Source organism: Macaca mulatta, chromosome 9 (assembly GCF_049350105.2).
Source record: "Macaca mulatta isolate MMU2019108-1 chromosome 9, T2T-MMU8v2.0, whole genome shotgun sequence".
Lineage (NCBI taxonomy): Eukaryota > Metazoa > Chordata > Mammalia > Primates > Cercopithecidae > Macaca > Macaca mulatta.
Genome location: NC_133414.1, coordinates 145,476,304 through 145,492,614, shown reverse-complemented (window position 1 = coordinate 145,492,614; position 16,311 = coordinate 145,476,304). Strand labels below are relative to the sequence as shown.

The 16,311-nt window shown below is 53.6% G+C and overlaps 1 protein-coding gene across 3 annotated transcripts; it reads right to left on the bottom strand.

Annotated features, from left to right (window-relative positions):
• Positions 1–173: 173 nt before the first annotated feature.
• PAOX (polyamine oxidase) lies at positions 174–13,181 on the bottom strand. Of its 3 annotated transcripts, XM_077944840.1 has the most exons (8): positions 12,946–13,181; positions 11,992–12,478; positions 10,808–11,007; positions 8,245–8,522; positions 6,308–6,432; positions 3,213–3,325; positions 2,274–2,431; positions 174–555 (listed from the first exon to the last, which is right to left on the bottom strand). In XM_077944840.1, exons 1-8 carry the CDS (start codon positions 13,124–13,126, stop codon positions 412–414), a joined length of 1,686 nt encoding a protein of 561 aa, XP_077800966.1. In that variant the 5' UTR covers positions 13,127–13,181; the 3' UTR covers positions 174–411.
• Positions 13,182–16,311: the final 3,130 nt, after the last annotated feature.

The following is a 16,311-nucleotide window of genomic DNA, read 5'->3' as shown; positions in this document are numbered from 1 at the left end:
CCCAGAGTTCAGGGAACCCAGAGTGCGGGGCCACGTGTGGTTGTGGGGATTGGAGACAAAAGGCCCTGTGTAACCTGGGCCTGGAGCAAGACAAAGACAACAGCAGCAGATGCTAGAGCCCCAAGGCAGGAAGGACAGGACAGCCTCGAGGCAGGAAGGACGGCTCTGGACGCTGCGGCTGTAATGTGCTTTATGTGCCCGGCATCTCCATGAGCATCCGGTGTCTTAGCTCAAGTCAACCCTGGCCAGACTCCAATAACAGACACAAGAACTGAGAAGATGGCTCCAGTTACCAAAAACCAGAGGACTCTCATTAACATCCCCAAATATCAAGTCAGATTGAAATCTGTCAGAGGAAACGAGGGTCCCAGCCTCCCCTGGCACAGGAAGAACAGAGCAGGCTGGACCCAGCTAGAGCCTCGGCCTGGGCTGCTGCACCTGTGGGGCCCACAGACTGAGCAGGCGGTCAGCCTCCCTCCATCCCGACAGCAGAGCACCGTGCGTCGTGGAGTAAAACGTGCGATGTGTGGCTTCCCCTGCAAACAGGATCTGGAGCTGCAAAGAAGAGCCAGGGTTAGAATGGGGATGCAATTCAGACAGCAGGGTCTGGGCAGATAAACACACAGAAAATGGCTCACGAGCATCCACCAAGAGGTGGGAAAACACAGCTCACATACCTCCACCAACGGGCGAGAAAAGGGCTCACGCACGTACCCACCAACAGCCAGGAAAACGGCTCACACACATTCACCAATGGGCAGGAAAACAGCTCACACGTACCCACCAACAGCCAGGAAAACGGCTCACACGTATCCATCAACCGCCAGGAAAACAGCTCACCCATATCTATCAACCGGCAGGAAAACGGCTCACCCATATCTATCAACCGGCAGGAAAACGGCTCACACACATTCACCAATGGGCAGGAAAACGGCTCACACGTATCCATCAACCGCCAGGAAAACAGCTCACCCATATCTATCAACCGGCAGGAAAACGGCTCACACACATTCACCAATGGGCAGGAAAACAGCTCACCCATATCTATCAACCGGCAGGAAAACGGCTCACACACATTCACCAATGGGTGGGAAAGGAAGCGGCTGCTCCCCGCAGCTCAGGTGTGAACAGCATTTAGAGAAAACAAGGTGGTGTAAACACTGAATAGTGATGTGGCCACAACTACTGGATCATATATGGGGAGGGTTGGGGACGGATCTGGGAGTCGGGTGGGCAGAGGGGTGGAAGAAAGCTACAACTTTATCTGATGTAATGAGAAGTCAATTAATAACACCTGGAACTGAAAACGCACGCAGCAACATTTCCAAGCAGGCTCACTGAAGAGTGATCATGAGCTGATTGGAAAACTGAACACTGACTAAATATTGGATCATATTGAGGAATGATTGTTAGTTTTTAAGTGGGTAAATAGTATCATAGTTATATGGTTTTATTTGTATGTTTTCTGAGACAGTCTTGCTCTGACACCCAGGCTGGAGTCCAGTGGCGCAGTCATAGCTTACTCCAGCCTCAACTGGACCCAAGCCCGAGCAGCTGGGACTACAGTGCATGCTACCATGCCTGGCTACTTTTTTGTGTGTATGTGGAGACCGACTCTCACTATGTTGACCAGGCTGGTCTCAAACTCTTGGCCTCAGCAAACCTCCTGCCTCGGCCTCCCAAAGCACTAGGATTACAGGTGTGAGCCACTGCCCTCGGCATCACAGTTAAGTATTTTACGAGCATGTCTTTATCTTTTAGAGACAGGCACCAAAATATCCCCAGGTGAATGTCCTGTGTGAGACATGCTTAATAAGTAAGGGCGGGGCCAGGTGGGGAGCAAGCTTGACTTAGGGGAAGCCTGGTGGGCACTCAAAGGTTCTACCTACTTTTGTATGTTTGACATTTTGCATAGGAAATGTTTCTCAAAAAGTGGTAGCAGAAACATGTTTTTAGAGATGCGGTAAACTTAGCAGTCAGAATCAGCTGGGAGCACAGTCTGGGAAGGGCAAAAGGGGCTCCACCTGCTGTTTTGGTTTTATTTTATTTTGTTAGCACTGCAGAATTCTCTGAGTGTGCTTTTTAAGCTATATGTGTGTATAATTCTCACAAAAACAATACATTTAAAAATTATTCTTAGTTTCAACAAGAAAATGGCTTCTGAGTCTGGGGTCCCAGCCCACCCGTCACTGGTGGGTGCTCCTGCAGCACTGAGACTCAGCGGGGGCCTCTGCAGCTGGACCCACATCCCCCGACTGGGGCACACCACATACCTGGGCGCCGGCGCCATCTGCAGGGAGGGGCTGAGCCAGCAGGTCCAGGTCACCCCCAGTGCTGCCCACGGCCACGTAGCTGTAGGAGCCCCGAGTGTACGGGGCGCTGTGCCAGCAAGACCGCAGGACGCTCTTAGGCGCGGGGAGCTGTGGGTTTCCTGAGCCACAGAGACACTGCATGTTAACCAAGAACTCTCACCCACAGGTCTGCAACTGTTTGTGTCATTTTTTTTTTTTTTTTGAGACGGAGTCTCACTCTGTCGCCCAGGCTGGAGTGCAGTGGCGCAATCTGGGCTCACTGCAAGCTCCGCCTCCCGAGTTCACGCCATTCTCCTGCCTCAGCCTCCCGAGTAGCTGGGACTACAGGCGCCCGCCACTGCGCCCGGCTAATTTTTTCTATTTTTAGTAGAGACGGGGTTTCACCATGGTCTCGATCTCCTGACCTTGTGATCCGCCCGCCTCGGCCTCCCAAAGTGCTGGGATTACAGGCGTGAGCCACCGCGCCCAGCCCTTGTTTGTGTCATTTTTAAAGATTGAGCAGTTTAACGTGAAAGATGCTACACAGGAGAAAAACCGAGCAGCAGAGTGCATCAGGAGAGGCCCTTCCTGCCGACCCTGACCGGAGAACAGCAGGCTGGGACCCAGGAGCCTGTGACAGCAGCATGCTCCTGTTTCCGAGCCTTGGGTTCCTCCTCTGTAAAACTCTGATCAAGGACAACGGCATTTATTTCAGTGGCAGAAGTAGGAAGTGTTTGCAAAGTCATTTCAGTTCCTCGGAGGTAAGAACTGTTACTGACCCCACTAACATGAGGAAGGATGGTCCCTGGAGATATACAGAGTCAGCCAAATTTAGTTCTTCTCTGTTCTGAAAAGCCTAGTTTCTGTTTAGAGATCAGCCAGTAACGAGCAGAGGCAGGAACCGGCGTGTGTGGTGAGTACCTGTCATTCTTCGGAGCACTTGGGTGAGACACAGAAGTACTTCTTCATCTGACAGAGTCTCCATGAACTCAGACTCAAGCCCAGCAATGAACCCACAGAGAACGTGGACAGACCTGCATGGAGAAAGAGACCCGTGGGATGGCGGCGTCCAGCCCAGCTCTCTGCCCACGTCTCTCAGCAAGGAGCCCCCTATGGAGCAGCGGCCCCAGGGGCACAAAGAGCCATCCCCACGGAGCGTCCCTCAGGCTGCAAAGTCCTGGGGGTCCGAAGACCCTGCCAGGGACCCTCAAGGTCACAGCCATCTTCAGATGCTAAGACAGCATTTGCTGTTTCCACCACGCCAACATTTCCACCTGTGCAAGAACTGTCCCTTAGCAGAATCGAGACAGCAACGGGACCCACACTCGCCTGCAGGCGTTCCCACTGCCACACAAGCAGGTTACAAAATGCTGCTTTTTGCAGCCATAAAAGAACAAGATCATGTCCTTTGTAGGGACATGGCTGGAGCTGGAGGCCATTATCCTCAGCAAACTAACACAGGAACAGAAAAGCAGACAGCACATGTTTTCCCTTTCAAGTGGGAGCTAAATGATGAGCACACACACTGGGGCCTACGGGAGGGTGGAGGATGGGAGGAGGGAGAGGAGCAGGAGAAATAACTAATGGGTACTAGGTTTAATTCCTGGGTGATGAACGAATCTGTATAAGCCCCCATGACACACGGTTAGCTATATAACAAACCTGCACGGGTACCCCTGCCTCTGAATATAAAAGTTAAAATATATACATTAGAAAATAAATAAAAATGCTGCTTTCACTTGAGAATGTCCTTGATAGGCAGTAAAAGTTACTAATTTTATTAAATCTTGACCCTCGAGTTCATGTCTTTTTAACTATCTGCGTGGAGGGTCAGGCACGGTGGCTCATACCTGTAATCCCAGCACTTTGGGAGGCCGAGGCGGGCAGATCACAAGGTCAGGCGCTCAAGGTCAGGCTCACCAGCCTGGCCAATATGGTGAAACCCAGTCTCTAATAAAAATAAAAAATTAGCCTGGCATGGTCGTGGGCGCCTGTAGTCCCAGCTACTCGGGAGGCTGAGGCAGGAGAATGGCGTGAACCCGGGAGGTGGAGGTTGCAGTGAGCCAAGACTGCGCCACTGCACTCCAGCCCGGGCGACAAAGCGAGACTCTGTCTCAGAAAATAATAATAATCTGTGTGGAGAAGCGGGATCCACGTAGAACACTCCTGCTGTGCGTGGTGCACGGTGGCCGTGGAGGACTCGCCCTGCACAAGCTCACTCCTGGCGGGGCTGGCTCAGAACTCAGGGGAGCTCCGGACAGACAAACCATGGTCTGGTATTTGGCGACATTTTCTTGAAAACGAGCAAAGTGTCTCTGTCACAGGAAAACAACTAACAAATAGGATTTATAGACACTGACAAAGTTTAAGCTCTCAAGCAAAAACTGCTTGTTTTTCTAAAAACAAGCTTTTTTAGAAAAGCTTGTTTCTGCCACCAACAGCATCACAGCTTCCCGATACCGAAAGACTTTTCTGAGATCAGTGGTATGTTAATAATTTTGGTTTTTTTATATCGTATAAGGAAATGTATCAACATTTGGAAGACTACATGAACCAGTATATATATTTTTTCTTTTTTTAAGACAGGGCCTCGCTCTGTTGCCCAGGCTGGAGTTCAGTGGCTTGATCACAAGTCACTGCAACCTCCACCTCCTGGGCTCAAGCAATCCTCCTGCCTCAGCCTCCCAGTAGCTGGGACCACAGGCACACGCCACCATGTCTGGCTATTTTTTTTGTATTTTTGGTAGAGACGGGGTCTCGCTATGTTGCCCAGGCTGGTCTTGAACTCCTGAGTTCAAGCTATCTGCACACCTTGGCCTTCCAAAGTGCTGGAATTACCGGCATGAGCCACCACACCCAGCCTAGTATTTTCCAAATGACTAAAGTCATGGATAGGTAAAAGATCCATTTGAAGTACAAGACAGACAAATAGATTTCAGTGTCACAGAAGACAAAAAATTCACCGGTGTGCTCTCCAATTTCATATTTGGTCAACCTTTAAGGAACTACTACTACTTCTTGACTTTTGGTGTAGTATCAAAGAATACCCACAATCATTTGAAAAGCTGTTTAAATATCACTCCTTTGGCTGGACATGGTGGTTCACGCCTGTAATCCCAGTACTTTGGGAGGCCAAGGCGGGCAGATCACTTGAGGTCAGGAGTTCGAGACCAGCCTGAACAACATGGAGAAACCTCGTCTCTGTTAAAAATACTAAATTAGCCAGGCGTGGTGGTGCATGCCTGTAATCCCAGCTACTCGGGAGGCTGAGGTAGGAGAAATGCCTGAACCCAGGAGGCAGAGGTTGCAATGAGCCAAGATTGAGCTATTGCACTCCAGCCTGGGTGACGAGAGCAAAACTCCATCTCATAAATAAATAAATAAATAATTACATAAATAAATAAGTTTCACTCCTTCTTCCAACCACATATCCATGTAGATCCAGATTTTCTTCCTATGTTTCAACCAAAATAAAACATCACCACAGAATGAATGCAGAGGAGGCCTGAGAACCCAGATGTCTTCTATTAAGTGTAACACTAAAGAGTTTTGCAGAAAAGGCCGGGCGTGGTGGCTCACACCTGTAATCCCAGCACTTTGGGAGGCCGAGGTGGGCGGATCACTTGAGGCCAGGAGTTCGAGACCAGCCTGGCCAACATGTCAAAACCCTGTCTTTACTAAAATTACAAAAATTAGCTGGGGCCGGGCGTGGTGGCTCACGCCTGTAATCCCAGCACTTTGGGAGGCCGAGGTGGGCGGATCACAAGGTCAGGAGATCGAGACCATGGTGAAACCCCGTCTCTACTAAAAATAGAAAAAATTAGCCGGGCGCAGGGGCGGGCGCCTGTAGTCCCAGCTACTCAGGAGGCTGAGGCAGGAGAATGGCGTGAACCCGGGAGGCGGAGCTTGCAGTGAGCCGAGATTGCGCCACTGCACTCCAGCCTGGGCGACAGAGCGAGACTCCGTCTCAAAAAAAAAAAAAAAAAAAAAAATTAGCTGGGCATGGTGGCGCATACCTGTTAATTCCAGCTACTCGGGAGGCTGAGGCAGGAGAATCGCTTGAACCCAGGAGGCAGAGGTTGCAGTGAGCCAAGATCATGCCACTGCATTCCATGCATTCCAGCCTGGGTGACAGGGAGAACTTGTCTCAAAAAAAAAAAAAAAAAAAAAAAAAAGGTTTTGCAGAAAAGACAAAACTGCTGCCACCCTTCATTAAATTTTAAGAAAATGTTCATTAAAAAATGTTATTTATGCTAACATGGAATAGGTTTGTTACTATCATCTCAAATAATAATTTAATTTATCATATGGTGGCCGGGCTCACGCCTGTAACCCCAGCACTTTGGGAGGCCGAGGCGGGCAGTTCACGAGTTCGAGATCGAGACCATCCTGGCTAACATGGTGAAACACCGTCTCTACTAAAAATACAAAAAATTAACCGGGCGTGGTGGCGGGTGCCTATAGTCCCAGCTACTCAGGAGGCTGAGGCAGGAGAATGGTGTGAACCCGGGAGGCGGAGCTTGCAGTAGCCGAGATAGCACCACTGCACTCCAGCCTGGGCGACAGAGCGAGACTCCGTCTCAAAAAAATAATAATAATAATTAATTTATCATGGGGTACATTTACAGATATGACTCACATAAACAAAAGCTCTTTGAGATCCCCAACCCTTTGCAGGTATATAAAAGGATGGGATAACTACCATCCCATGCCACAGACAGGGTCCCACCAAAGCACTCAGGATCCCACTGATGTCCTAAGCAAGAGAGCACAGGAGGTAGGGCTGGGGCTGGGGCAGGTGGCTACACAGTCACCCACCCGGCTGCCCACCAGCAACCCAGGCCTATCTCAACACCTGGAATGCCAGTTTTCTTTCTTTTTCTTTTTCTTTTTTTTTTTTTAGACAGAGTTTTGCTCTTGTTGCCCAGGCTGGAGTGCTGTGGCACAATCTCAGCTCACTGCAACCTCTGCCTCCCAGGTTCAAGCGATTGTCCTGCCTCAGCCTCCTGAGTAGCTGTGATTACAGGTGCCCGCCACCACACCCAGCTAATTTTGTGTATTTTTAGTAGAGACGGGGTTTCATCATGTTGGCCAGGCTGGTCTCGAACTCCTGACCTCAGGTGATCCACCCCCTCAGCCTCCCAAAGTGCAGGGATGACAGGTGTGAGCCACCACGCCTGGTCGGAATGCTAGTTTTCTCTTCAGTGTGAAGGAGACACACAGGCTTCCCCCATCACAGGTGCAGGGCTGGTCTGCAGCCTGCAGCCTCCTGCTCCCAGTGGACGGCGACTATGAACCGTCTGGCAGGCATGCCCTACACTCCCACCCCATCCCAGGCCTTTCAGAACAAGAACTCAGTGCCCCTCCTGCAGCATCTCTCAATGGAAACATGGAATTGTATCTGCCATCTGACTACAACAGGCTGTCTTTGTGTTTTAATCTTGCTGGAAAAGTCAGTCCCTCCATCCCCACATCACTCATGGGATTATCTCCTGAATCACCACGTGGTCTACGTATGCTGTTTCTAAGAGGTCCAGCCCATACAAGTGAGCCCTTCCTCTATGGGTCCACGATTCCATTACTTCTAGGAATGTTTCCTTCAATTATTTCATCCTGGTTAAGTATTGTCTCCCCAGGTATGGGCAGGTGGTGTTTCAAAGATCTTCTGTATCTACAAGCCCCAGCTCCCTGCAACATTCCAATAAACGCGTTCCCACTGACTGAAGACCGAGCCTGTCTGCAAGTCCACAGATACATTCTGGGCCCTGAGGGATGCTGACAACCTGCATACAGCAGGGCGCCATCTGTCCCTGCAGGGGTCAGGCCCAGGTGCAGCCAGCACCTGGGGGGGCTCATGGGATCCCTACCCATTAAACCCCCAGAAATGCCCTGCAGTGAACGGACACACTGCTGCGTCCTTCATCAGATGAAGGCCTATGAGCCAGCTACTCACAGAGCCTCTCAGGGAGCAAACGTACGCAAAGGCAGGCAGGACCACAAAGCCAATGAGCTTCCGGAACCAGGCATCCTGCAGCGCAGGGGCAGCGTCCTCCAGGGGCGACGAGTCGTCCCACACCAGCTGGATCAGCTGGCAGTCGGGCTCCCAGAAGGGCTCCTCAAACTCCAGGAAGATTTTATTATTGGTCCCGAAGCCTATCTTCCTGATGGCTTCTGCCTTCTCAGCCGGCAGTGGAGGGTCAAAGAAGGTGTCCAGACGTTCCTTAAGAAAACCTGGAATTCAGAATTGGACTCTACTTACATCCTTGGAAGTCCTGTCTGTCTAGACCTTGGACCCAGCAATTTCCCCTACTGGGATTTATCCTACAGACACATTCACACAAGCAGTTTTACTTTTTTTTCCTTGTTTCTGAGATAGAGTCTTGCTCTGCTGCCCAGGCTAGAGTGCATGCAGCATCATGATCAGGGCTCGCTGCAGCCTTGACCTCCCTGGCTCAAGCAATCCTCCCACCTTGGCCTCCCAAACTGCTGGGATTACAGGCGTGAGCCACCGTTCCCCACCTTTCACACAAGTGTTTTTTTGTTTTTTGGGTTTTCTTTTTTTTTTTTTTTTTTTTGAGATGGATTCTTGCTCTGTTGCCCAAGCTGGAATGCAATGATATGATCTCGGCTCACTGCAATCTCTGCCTCCTAGTTCTAGCAATTCTCCTGCCTCAGCTTCCCAAGTAGCTGGGATTTCAGACACCTACCACCACGCCCAGCTAATTTTTCTATTTTTAGTAGAGATGGGGTCTCGCCATGTTGGTTAGGCTGGTCTTGAACTCCTGACTTCAGGTGATCCACCCACCTCAGCCTCCCAAAGTGCTGGGATTACAGGCATGAGCCACCCTGCCTGGCTATCACAAGTGTTTTTAAGTACACATGTAAAACTACATGAAATAGAAACGTGAAGACCACCTAACTTTCCATCTGCACTTATGAAATAATGACAAGAAAACACTGCATGGCAAATTAACTGGCTCCTTTTTTTTTTTTTTTTTTTTTTTTTTTGAGACAGAGTTTCACACTGGTTGCCCAGGCTGGAGTGCAATGGCACGATCTCAGCTCACTGCAACCTCTGCCTCCTGGGTTCAAGCAATTCTCCTGTCTCAGCCTCCTGAGTAGCTGGGATTACAAGCACCCAACCGCTAATTTTTGTGAATTGGCTCCTTATAAACAAAATGCTCACAGTTGTAACAATGTATCTACTGAAAATGTCCCCAGTGATCAGCACTTAGCAGGCCCTGCAACTACATACTCCAAACAAGAATGAACAAAGTCACTGGAGGGAAACAAAAAAGACTGCTGTAGATCTCTGTGTGCTGATTTGGAAAAACTGACAAGTTCTATTAAGGAAAAAAAAAAAAAGAGGCAAACTGAGCAGCAGATTTTTGGGTTTGTTTTTTTGTTTGTTTTTTTGAGACAGAGTCTCACTCTGTCACCCAGGCTGGAGTGCAATGGCACCATCTCGGCTCACTACAACCTCCGCCTCCTGGGTTCAAGCAATTCTCCTGCCTCAGCCTCTCAAGTAGCTGGGATTACAGGTGCCTGCCATCATGACCAGCTGATTTTTGGATTTTTAGTAAAGACAGGGTTTCACCATGTTGACCAGGCCGGTCTCGAACTCCTGACCTCAGGTGATTCGCTTGCCTCGGCTTCCCAAAGTGCTGAGATTACAGGCATAGGCCACCACGCCCAGCCAGCAGCAGATGTTCATGTGTGGACGATGACTCCATCTCTGGGAACAGCAGTGAGGTCTGAGTGCTCATCCCTGCCCTGGAGAGGGCACAGCCACCCCTTGGAGACAGGAGTTAGGGCTGCAGAGGCTCTTGCTTTTCATCACAACCTTCAATCACACCTAGATTTCCAAGTGAGTGCCGGCACTTGCTAGCTTTGTGAACTTGGGCAATTAAGTAACTTCTAATTGCCTAGATGTTCAAATCTGTCAAATGGGGGATGGTGACAGACACCTCCCAAGGCTGCCTGAGGAGTCAATGAGATAACTCAGGCAGAGACCCATGGCAGCGTGAAACCCGTGTGAAGCAAATGTCCAGTTGACAGCAATTATCCTAGTAACTCTGTTTTCAACCATCTCCACCTTTCACAAAACAGCTTCAAACCACCTCTACTCGAGGACAGATCTAAATCACCAGATCTAGAATTAAACAGAACTATACACATGGCTCCTTCAACAGGTCACCCCAGGCCTGACCTTGAGACCAGGCTTTCCATGCCTTTTCCTGTCTCCAGCAAAGTGCAGTGTGGTTAATCTCCAAGGTCGTCCCAATCCTAACGGTTACCTCCAAGCAAGCAGGACACATATTCACTCACGTTTTTTCTTACAGTGAAACCCTTAATTCCAAAGCATGCAATTGCTACAAAACATAACAGAATCATTCCTTCCACCTATCTGGAAATTATTAGAATGAAAATGTGAGCTTCGTACACAAGCAAATGCCCCAGAGCCAACTGAGGCAGGGGCACTTGGGATAGGGATTTGGGCTGAAAACCTGACTTACCTAAGGGCACGGTGACGATGACGTGGTGCACTGGGAACCGGTCTCCATCCTCACACTCTACCGACACGGGAAAAGTCTCGCCGGGAAAGGCTGCCTCCTGGAAGGACCCGTTCCAGTGGATGGTCTTCACAGGCTTCTCAAAAACCACCGTGTCCTCCGGCAGGGAGGCCATCATGCAGTTTGTGAGCCCTTGGTAGCCCCTAGGAAGACAGAAGTGCTGGTTTCGTAGAGGCCCAGTCCCTGGAAGGGCAGGGCTGGTGGAAATACCTGCTCGGAGTTCCCACCCACATCAAAGGTAGCTGCAGGGAGCTCTCCATCACTTGGGGCCAGCTGCACTCTGTGGTTTTCCACCGCAAGGATGCTCATACCTGCCCTCCAGGCCATAAGGGAGGGTTCAGTGGGCACAGAGCTCCCAAAGCAATTTGCCAGAACCAGGGCTTCCTCCTTACCACCTCAGAGTTCCTGACTCACAAATGCCCATCGCCTGGCCAGGAGCCTTGAGGACAACACCAGGGGTGACGTCTAGGAGAGTGAGGGGACAGCCCAAGGAGGGTCTCACCTGTACCTGGTACCCAGCAGCCACCCTGCTACAGGGATGTCTGGCCCCCTCTGCAGTCGAAGCCCCTCACAAATACAGGAGCAAGAGAAGTCTTTCCTTCTGGTTTTTGTTTGTTTGTTTGTTTTTTTCTTTTGAGACAGAGTCTCACTCTGTCCCCCAGGCTTGGAGTGCAATGGCATGGCATTGGCTCACTGCAACCTCCATCTCCCAGGTTCAAGCAATTCTTCTGCCTCAGCCTACCGAGTAGCTGGGACTACAGGCACGTGCCCACACACCTGGCTAATTTTTGTATTTTTAGTAGAGATGGGGTTTCACCACGTTGGCCAGGCTGTTCTTGAACTCCTGACCTCGTGATCTGCCCGCCTTGGCCTCCCAAAGTGCTGGGATTACAGGAGTGAGCCACCACGCCCGGCCTTACCTTTCGTATTTTAACCACCCTCTCTCAGAAATAACTTTTTTGGCTTAAATGAGCAAAACTAGAGAAAGGAGCAACCAGTCTGTCTGAATGGGGAGGACAAATGGTCTCTTGTCCCTCCCATACCCAAGCAAGAGCAGAGAATGGCCAACCCCGGGGCCCTGGGGAGCCTGGTGGGAGGACTGGCGCGGCAGGGGCTCAGGCACGCACTTAGAAAAGGTGCAGTCCAGACCCGGCAGCACGGTGTACTCCCCAAAGGGTGCAAGGGCCACCAGGTCCATGCTGTGGGTGCCGCTCACACAGCATTCCAGGTTGAAGAAGGAGTTCAGGACGGCCAGCTTCAGCTTCCTGGTCTCCTCATCCTCTGTCCAGCCGGTCACGTGCTGGCCAATCTCCTTCTTGAGGTACTCCCCGACACTGGGCACCGGGGTCTCCGCAGCATGCAGGAACTCCCGGGTCTGGTCTATCAGGCCGTAGAAGAGAGTCGCCATCTCCGCCACCAGTTGGAGGCTCACGCGGGCCCCGGAGCTGGCGTAGCTCACGGAGGGCAGGCCCACGTGACCCCCGGTCTCCACCAGCTGGTTCTCCTCGGACAGCTCCTTCTCCCCCAGCAGCCCGTACTCAGCAGCCAGCTGGAAGACGGGGTTGCCCCGGGAGGGCCCATGGATCCAGTGCGCGCCCACCTCCACCACGCCACCTGCGAGGGGACAGCAGATGCCACCTGGGGGTTCCTTTCTCAGAACGGTCACTGCGAGCCCTTCTCCTGGGCCACGCCCACGCTGCCCTTCCCAAGTAGGATGTGACCACACTGTCCCCAAGAGCCCTGTCAGACCCAGTTTAAGGGGAGCACCTGGGCAGGAGAGCACTTGTCGGGCGGTCTGGACCAGAGAGAGGGGTGCAGGGTGGGCGTACCCCGGGGCTGGGTGGGGGGTCTGTGGGGCACAACCAGGGAGGCCTTGTGGAGCCGTAGGTCGCCTTCCCTGGCCGGCGCCCTCCTGACTAACTCTGAGCCTTGAGTTTGGGGCGGTGAACTCTGGCCGATTAAGCGAGCGGGGATTTCCTCGGGGGGCCCGGTAAGGCGGCCGGGCCGGTCAGCTGCGCGCAGGGCTGGTGGGGGCCGGCGAGCTCGCGCGCAACCGGTTGGGTTCCGGGAGGGGCGGTTACCGAAGCTGCGCTCCGAGCGGATGCGGCCCCCGGCGCGGGCCGTGGCCTCCAGGACCCGCAGGTGCGGGAAAGCGGAGTGGCCGCAGAGTCTCTGCGCCGCGCCCAACCCCGCGATGCCGCCGCCCACCACCAGCACCCGGGGGCCGCCCGGAGCCTTCCCGACGCTGCCGGTCGCCTCCATCGTCCGGTCCGGGCGGTCCAAGGGCTTCCGAGTAGCCGGGAGGTCTCGAGCTCTCGTAGGAGGCCGGAGGCGGGGCGAGGGGGCGGGGACGCGGCGGGAAAGGGCGGGGCCGGGGAGGGCCCCACAGTGCGCCTCGGCCTCCGCGAGCCTCGGGACTGGGCTCGGGTGTCGGAGGGAAGCTCCCCGAGTGGGAAGGCCCGCGAGGACCGGCGTCAGGGAGCGTCCCGCGCTGCCGGGCGGTGCGCGCGAGCGTCCCCACGGAGGGAGAAGCCGGCCGGCCAGGCCAGAGTCTCCTCCAAGGGAGACAAGGGCGCAGCGAGCGCTTCCCGCAGGTACCCGCTTCGAGTGCGAGGGCGCAGTGGGCCTGGGGGTGCCACGGTGTCAAGGATGGGACCTGGGTTAGCTTAACGCGTCCGGAGGGGCTGTGAGAGCCTCCAGCAACGCCAGCGAGCCCTCAGTTCGCGTGTGCGCGCGCCTGCGTGTGCGTGTGTGGTCACAGGTCTGCAGGGACACAGGACCAAAGCACAAAGTACACACGCAAAGTACAAAGTTCAGAAGCCGAGGGCAAGTGCAGAAACGTTCCTCGCCCCCCTCCCAGCTTCCGGAGAAGTTGAGTCTCTCGCCCCCTCCCAGCTTCCGGAGAAGTTGAGCGCACACCCAGGCATGCCTGTATTTCTGGAGACTTCCCCCGGTGCAGGCGGCCGCGTTTTCTACTGCATCGCAGTCCGCAGGGGTTGGAAACGCTCCTGCCCTGTTTTCAGGGGCGTCCCCGCCTCCTGAGCCCCGGTCCTCTGCGGAGGGGCCGCGCACTCAAGTTTGCCAGTGTGAGCTTTACCCTTCGCTCTCGGCGTGGACCCCCAGAGCCGTGTCTTCCTTTCCTTTGATTCCCTCTCTTCCCAGCTGGAAAAAAGGCACCCGGAAGGGTGACCTGGTGTCTGGATTCCACTCCCCATCCCTCCCTAGCCAACCCCGCGAGCTGAGCTCCAGGCAGGGAGAGGTGCGGGTGCCTGGGACACGGGCTGACTCCCTTGGCGGTGGCGGTCAGTGGTCGAGCGTCCTCTGTCCATCAGGGGCCCCCAGCGCCAGGAGGAGACACTGGATGCAGTGGCCATCTCCTCCTGCCACCAGGCCAGGGGGAACCCAGGGTGCCTCCCGGGTCAGCAGAGCCAGCTCTCCACCAGGCTGACCCACCTGACATCCCCAGGCTAAGGAAAAAAGGGCTGCCCCACCCCCATAGTCGGATGGCAAGTGTTGGGCTGCAGCCCCCGCCACTAGTGTCCCATGTTCTGCCTGAGCAGGCCTCTCTCTTACTCACTGCTTTTGGGCCTGAAGCAGAGCCAACAGCTCAGTGAGGGCTTCATTCTGAGGTCCCTGGCGTGCACCACGGAAGCACAGCAGGACCACCCACCCACCTGCCCCAGCTCCCCAGTGGAAGTCCTGAGATGGCAGATTAAATACTCTGGGGTCCTGAATTCCACAGATGAACTGGGTCCCCCACGGCTATGGCCAAGGGGACGGCCCATTCCCTGGTGGCACCGTCTGAAATCAAGCTGCTTCTCTGGCCGCAGGGCCCAGCTCACTGCCCAGACACAGGAGCACATCGCCCTGCACACGACTGGGTGGGCACGACTGTGAGGGATGCCACCCCGTGCCTCGGGCCTCCTGCACGGGCTTGGGCCTCCCCACTCTGGGTGGACAGGCTACTTTGGCCCCTCAGCCTCTGGGGACTGCTGCCCTGTTTTCAGTACAGTGTCAGGACCACCGGTCAGCCAGCTCCTCCAGCACCAAGACTCCCGTGTCCTCGTTCTCCTGGGCCATTGCGGTCGGCCAGGGCGCAGCCTTTGCTGGAAGGCCGTCCAGTCTGGGCTCTGGTCAGGCATCGATGTCCCCCAGGAACCTGGCCTCACCTTGCATTGGGACAGCCTCTGCAAGATGGAACAGGAAGGGTCTGGCTTTGCCTCTGGCTTCACCTCCTCCTGGTCCATCATGTCCTCCTGGCCAGCCCATTCCTGGTTCCTGCAGGGAGCCCAGCCCGAAGGGGACCTGAGAGATTCTAACTTAATTCTAGTTCAGCCTCCCGGATCCTCTTGTGGAGCAGCAGGATCCCATAAAAGCAGGAACTACTTGGCTCAGCAACTTGCTGGCCAAGCCTCCCCACAGCGGCCCACACAGGCCAGAGGTAAACATGCCCATGCCCCACAGCCAGAAGGCCTGGTGCAAGGAGGGGTGATTGTGGTGACTGAAATGGGAACTCTGGCTTGATGGCGCGGAGAGAAGACATGGACCGCAAGAGCTGCAGGTCGGGGACAACCGATGTACTCTTTGTCCCCTAGACATAGTGCCACAGCCTGAATCAAATAGCACCTGCTGCTGGCACTCTGACCTAGGGCTGGCTCAGTCACCTGTCCCCCTTGCTCTGAAATGGAGAGCGCATGTGACCACAGCCAGTCTTGGACAATCCTGCCATGCCAGAGCCACCAGCTGGAATACACGGACACAACCTCTTTTCCATCTGATTGGTACAAGGTATGTGCTGCTTCTAGCTCCAGAGCGCCTTGGGTGATGCCACCTATGGTGATCAAGGTGGGAACTACCCATGTGGCTTTGACTGAATCAAGCTTGCTGATTTTTAAAAATAGCTTTATTGATACAGACATCATGCTGTAAGACTTCTCCTGTTTAAAGTGTCCAGTGGTGTTCAGTTTAGTTACAGAGTTGTACAACTGTCACCATCATCCACTTTAGAACTTTTTTTTTTTTTTTGAGATGGAGTCTTGTTCTGTTGCCCAGGCTGGAGTGCAGTGACACTACCTTGGCTCACTGCGACCTCTGCCTTCCAGGTTTAAGCAGTTCTCCTGCCTCAGCCTCCCAAGTAGCCGGGATTACAGGCGCATGCCACTATGCCCAGCTAATTTTTGTATTTTTAGGAGAGACAGGGTTTCACCATGTTGGACCAGGCTGGTCTCGAACACCTGACCTCAGGTGATCCACCCGCCTTGGCCTCCCAAAGTGCTGGGATTACAGGCATGAACCACTGCACCCAGCCCCAAGCTTAGAACGTTTTCATCACCCTAAAAAGCAAATGGGGATACCCCTCAGCAGTCACCCCCACTGCCCCCTCCCTCCAGCCCCTAGTGACCACTCATCTAGTCTCTGTCTGTATGGATTTGCCTGTCCTGTACATT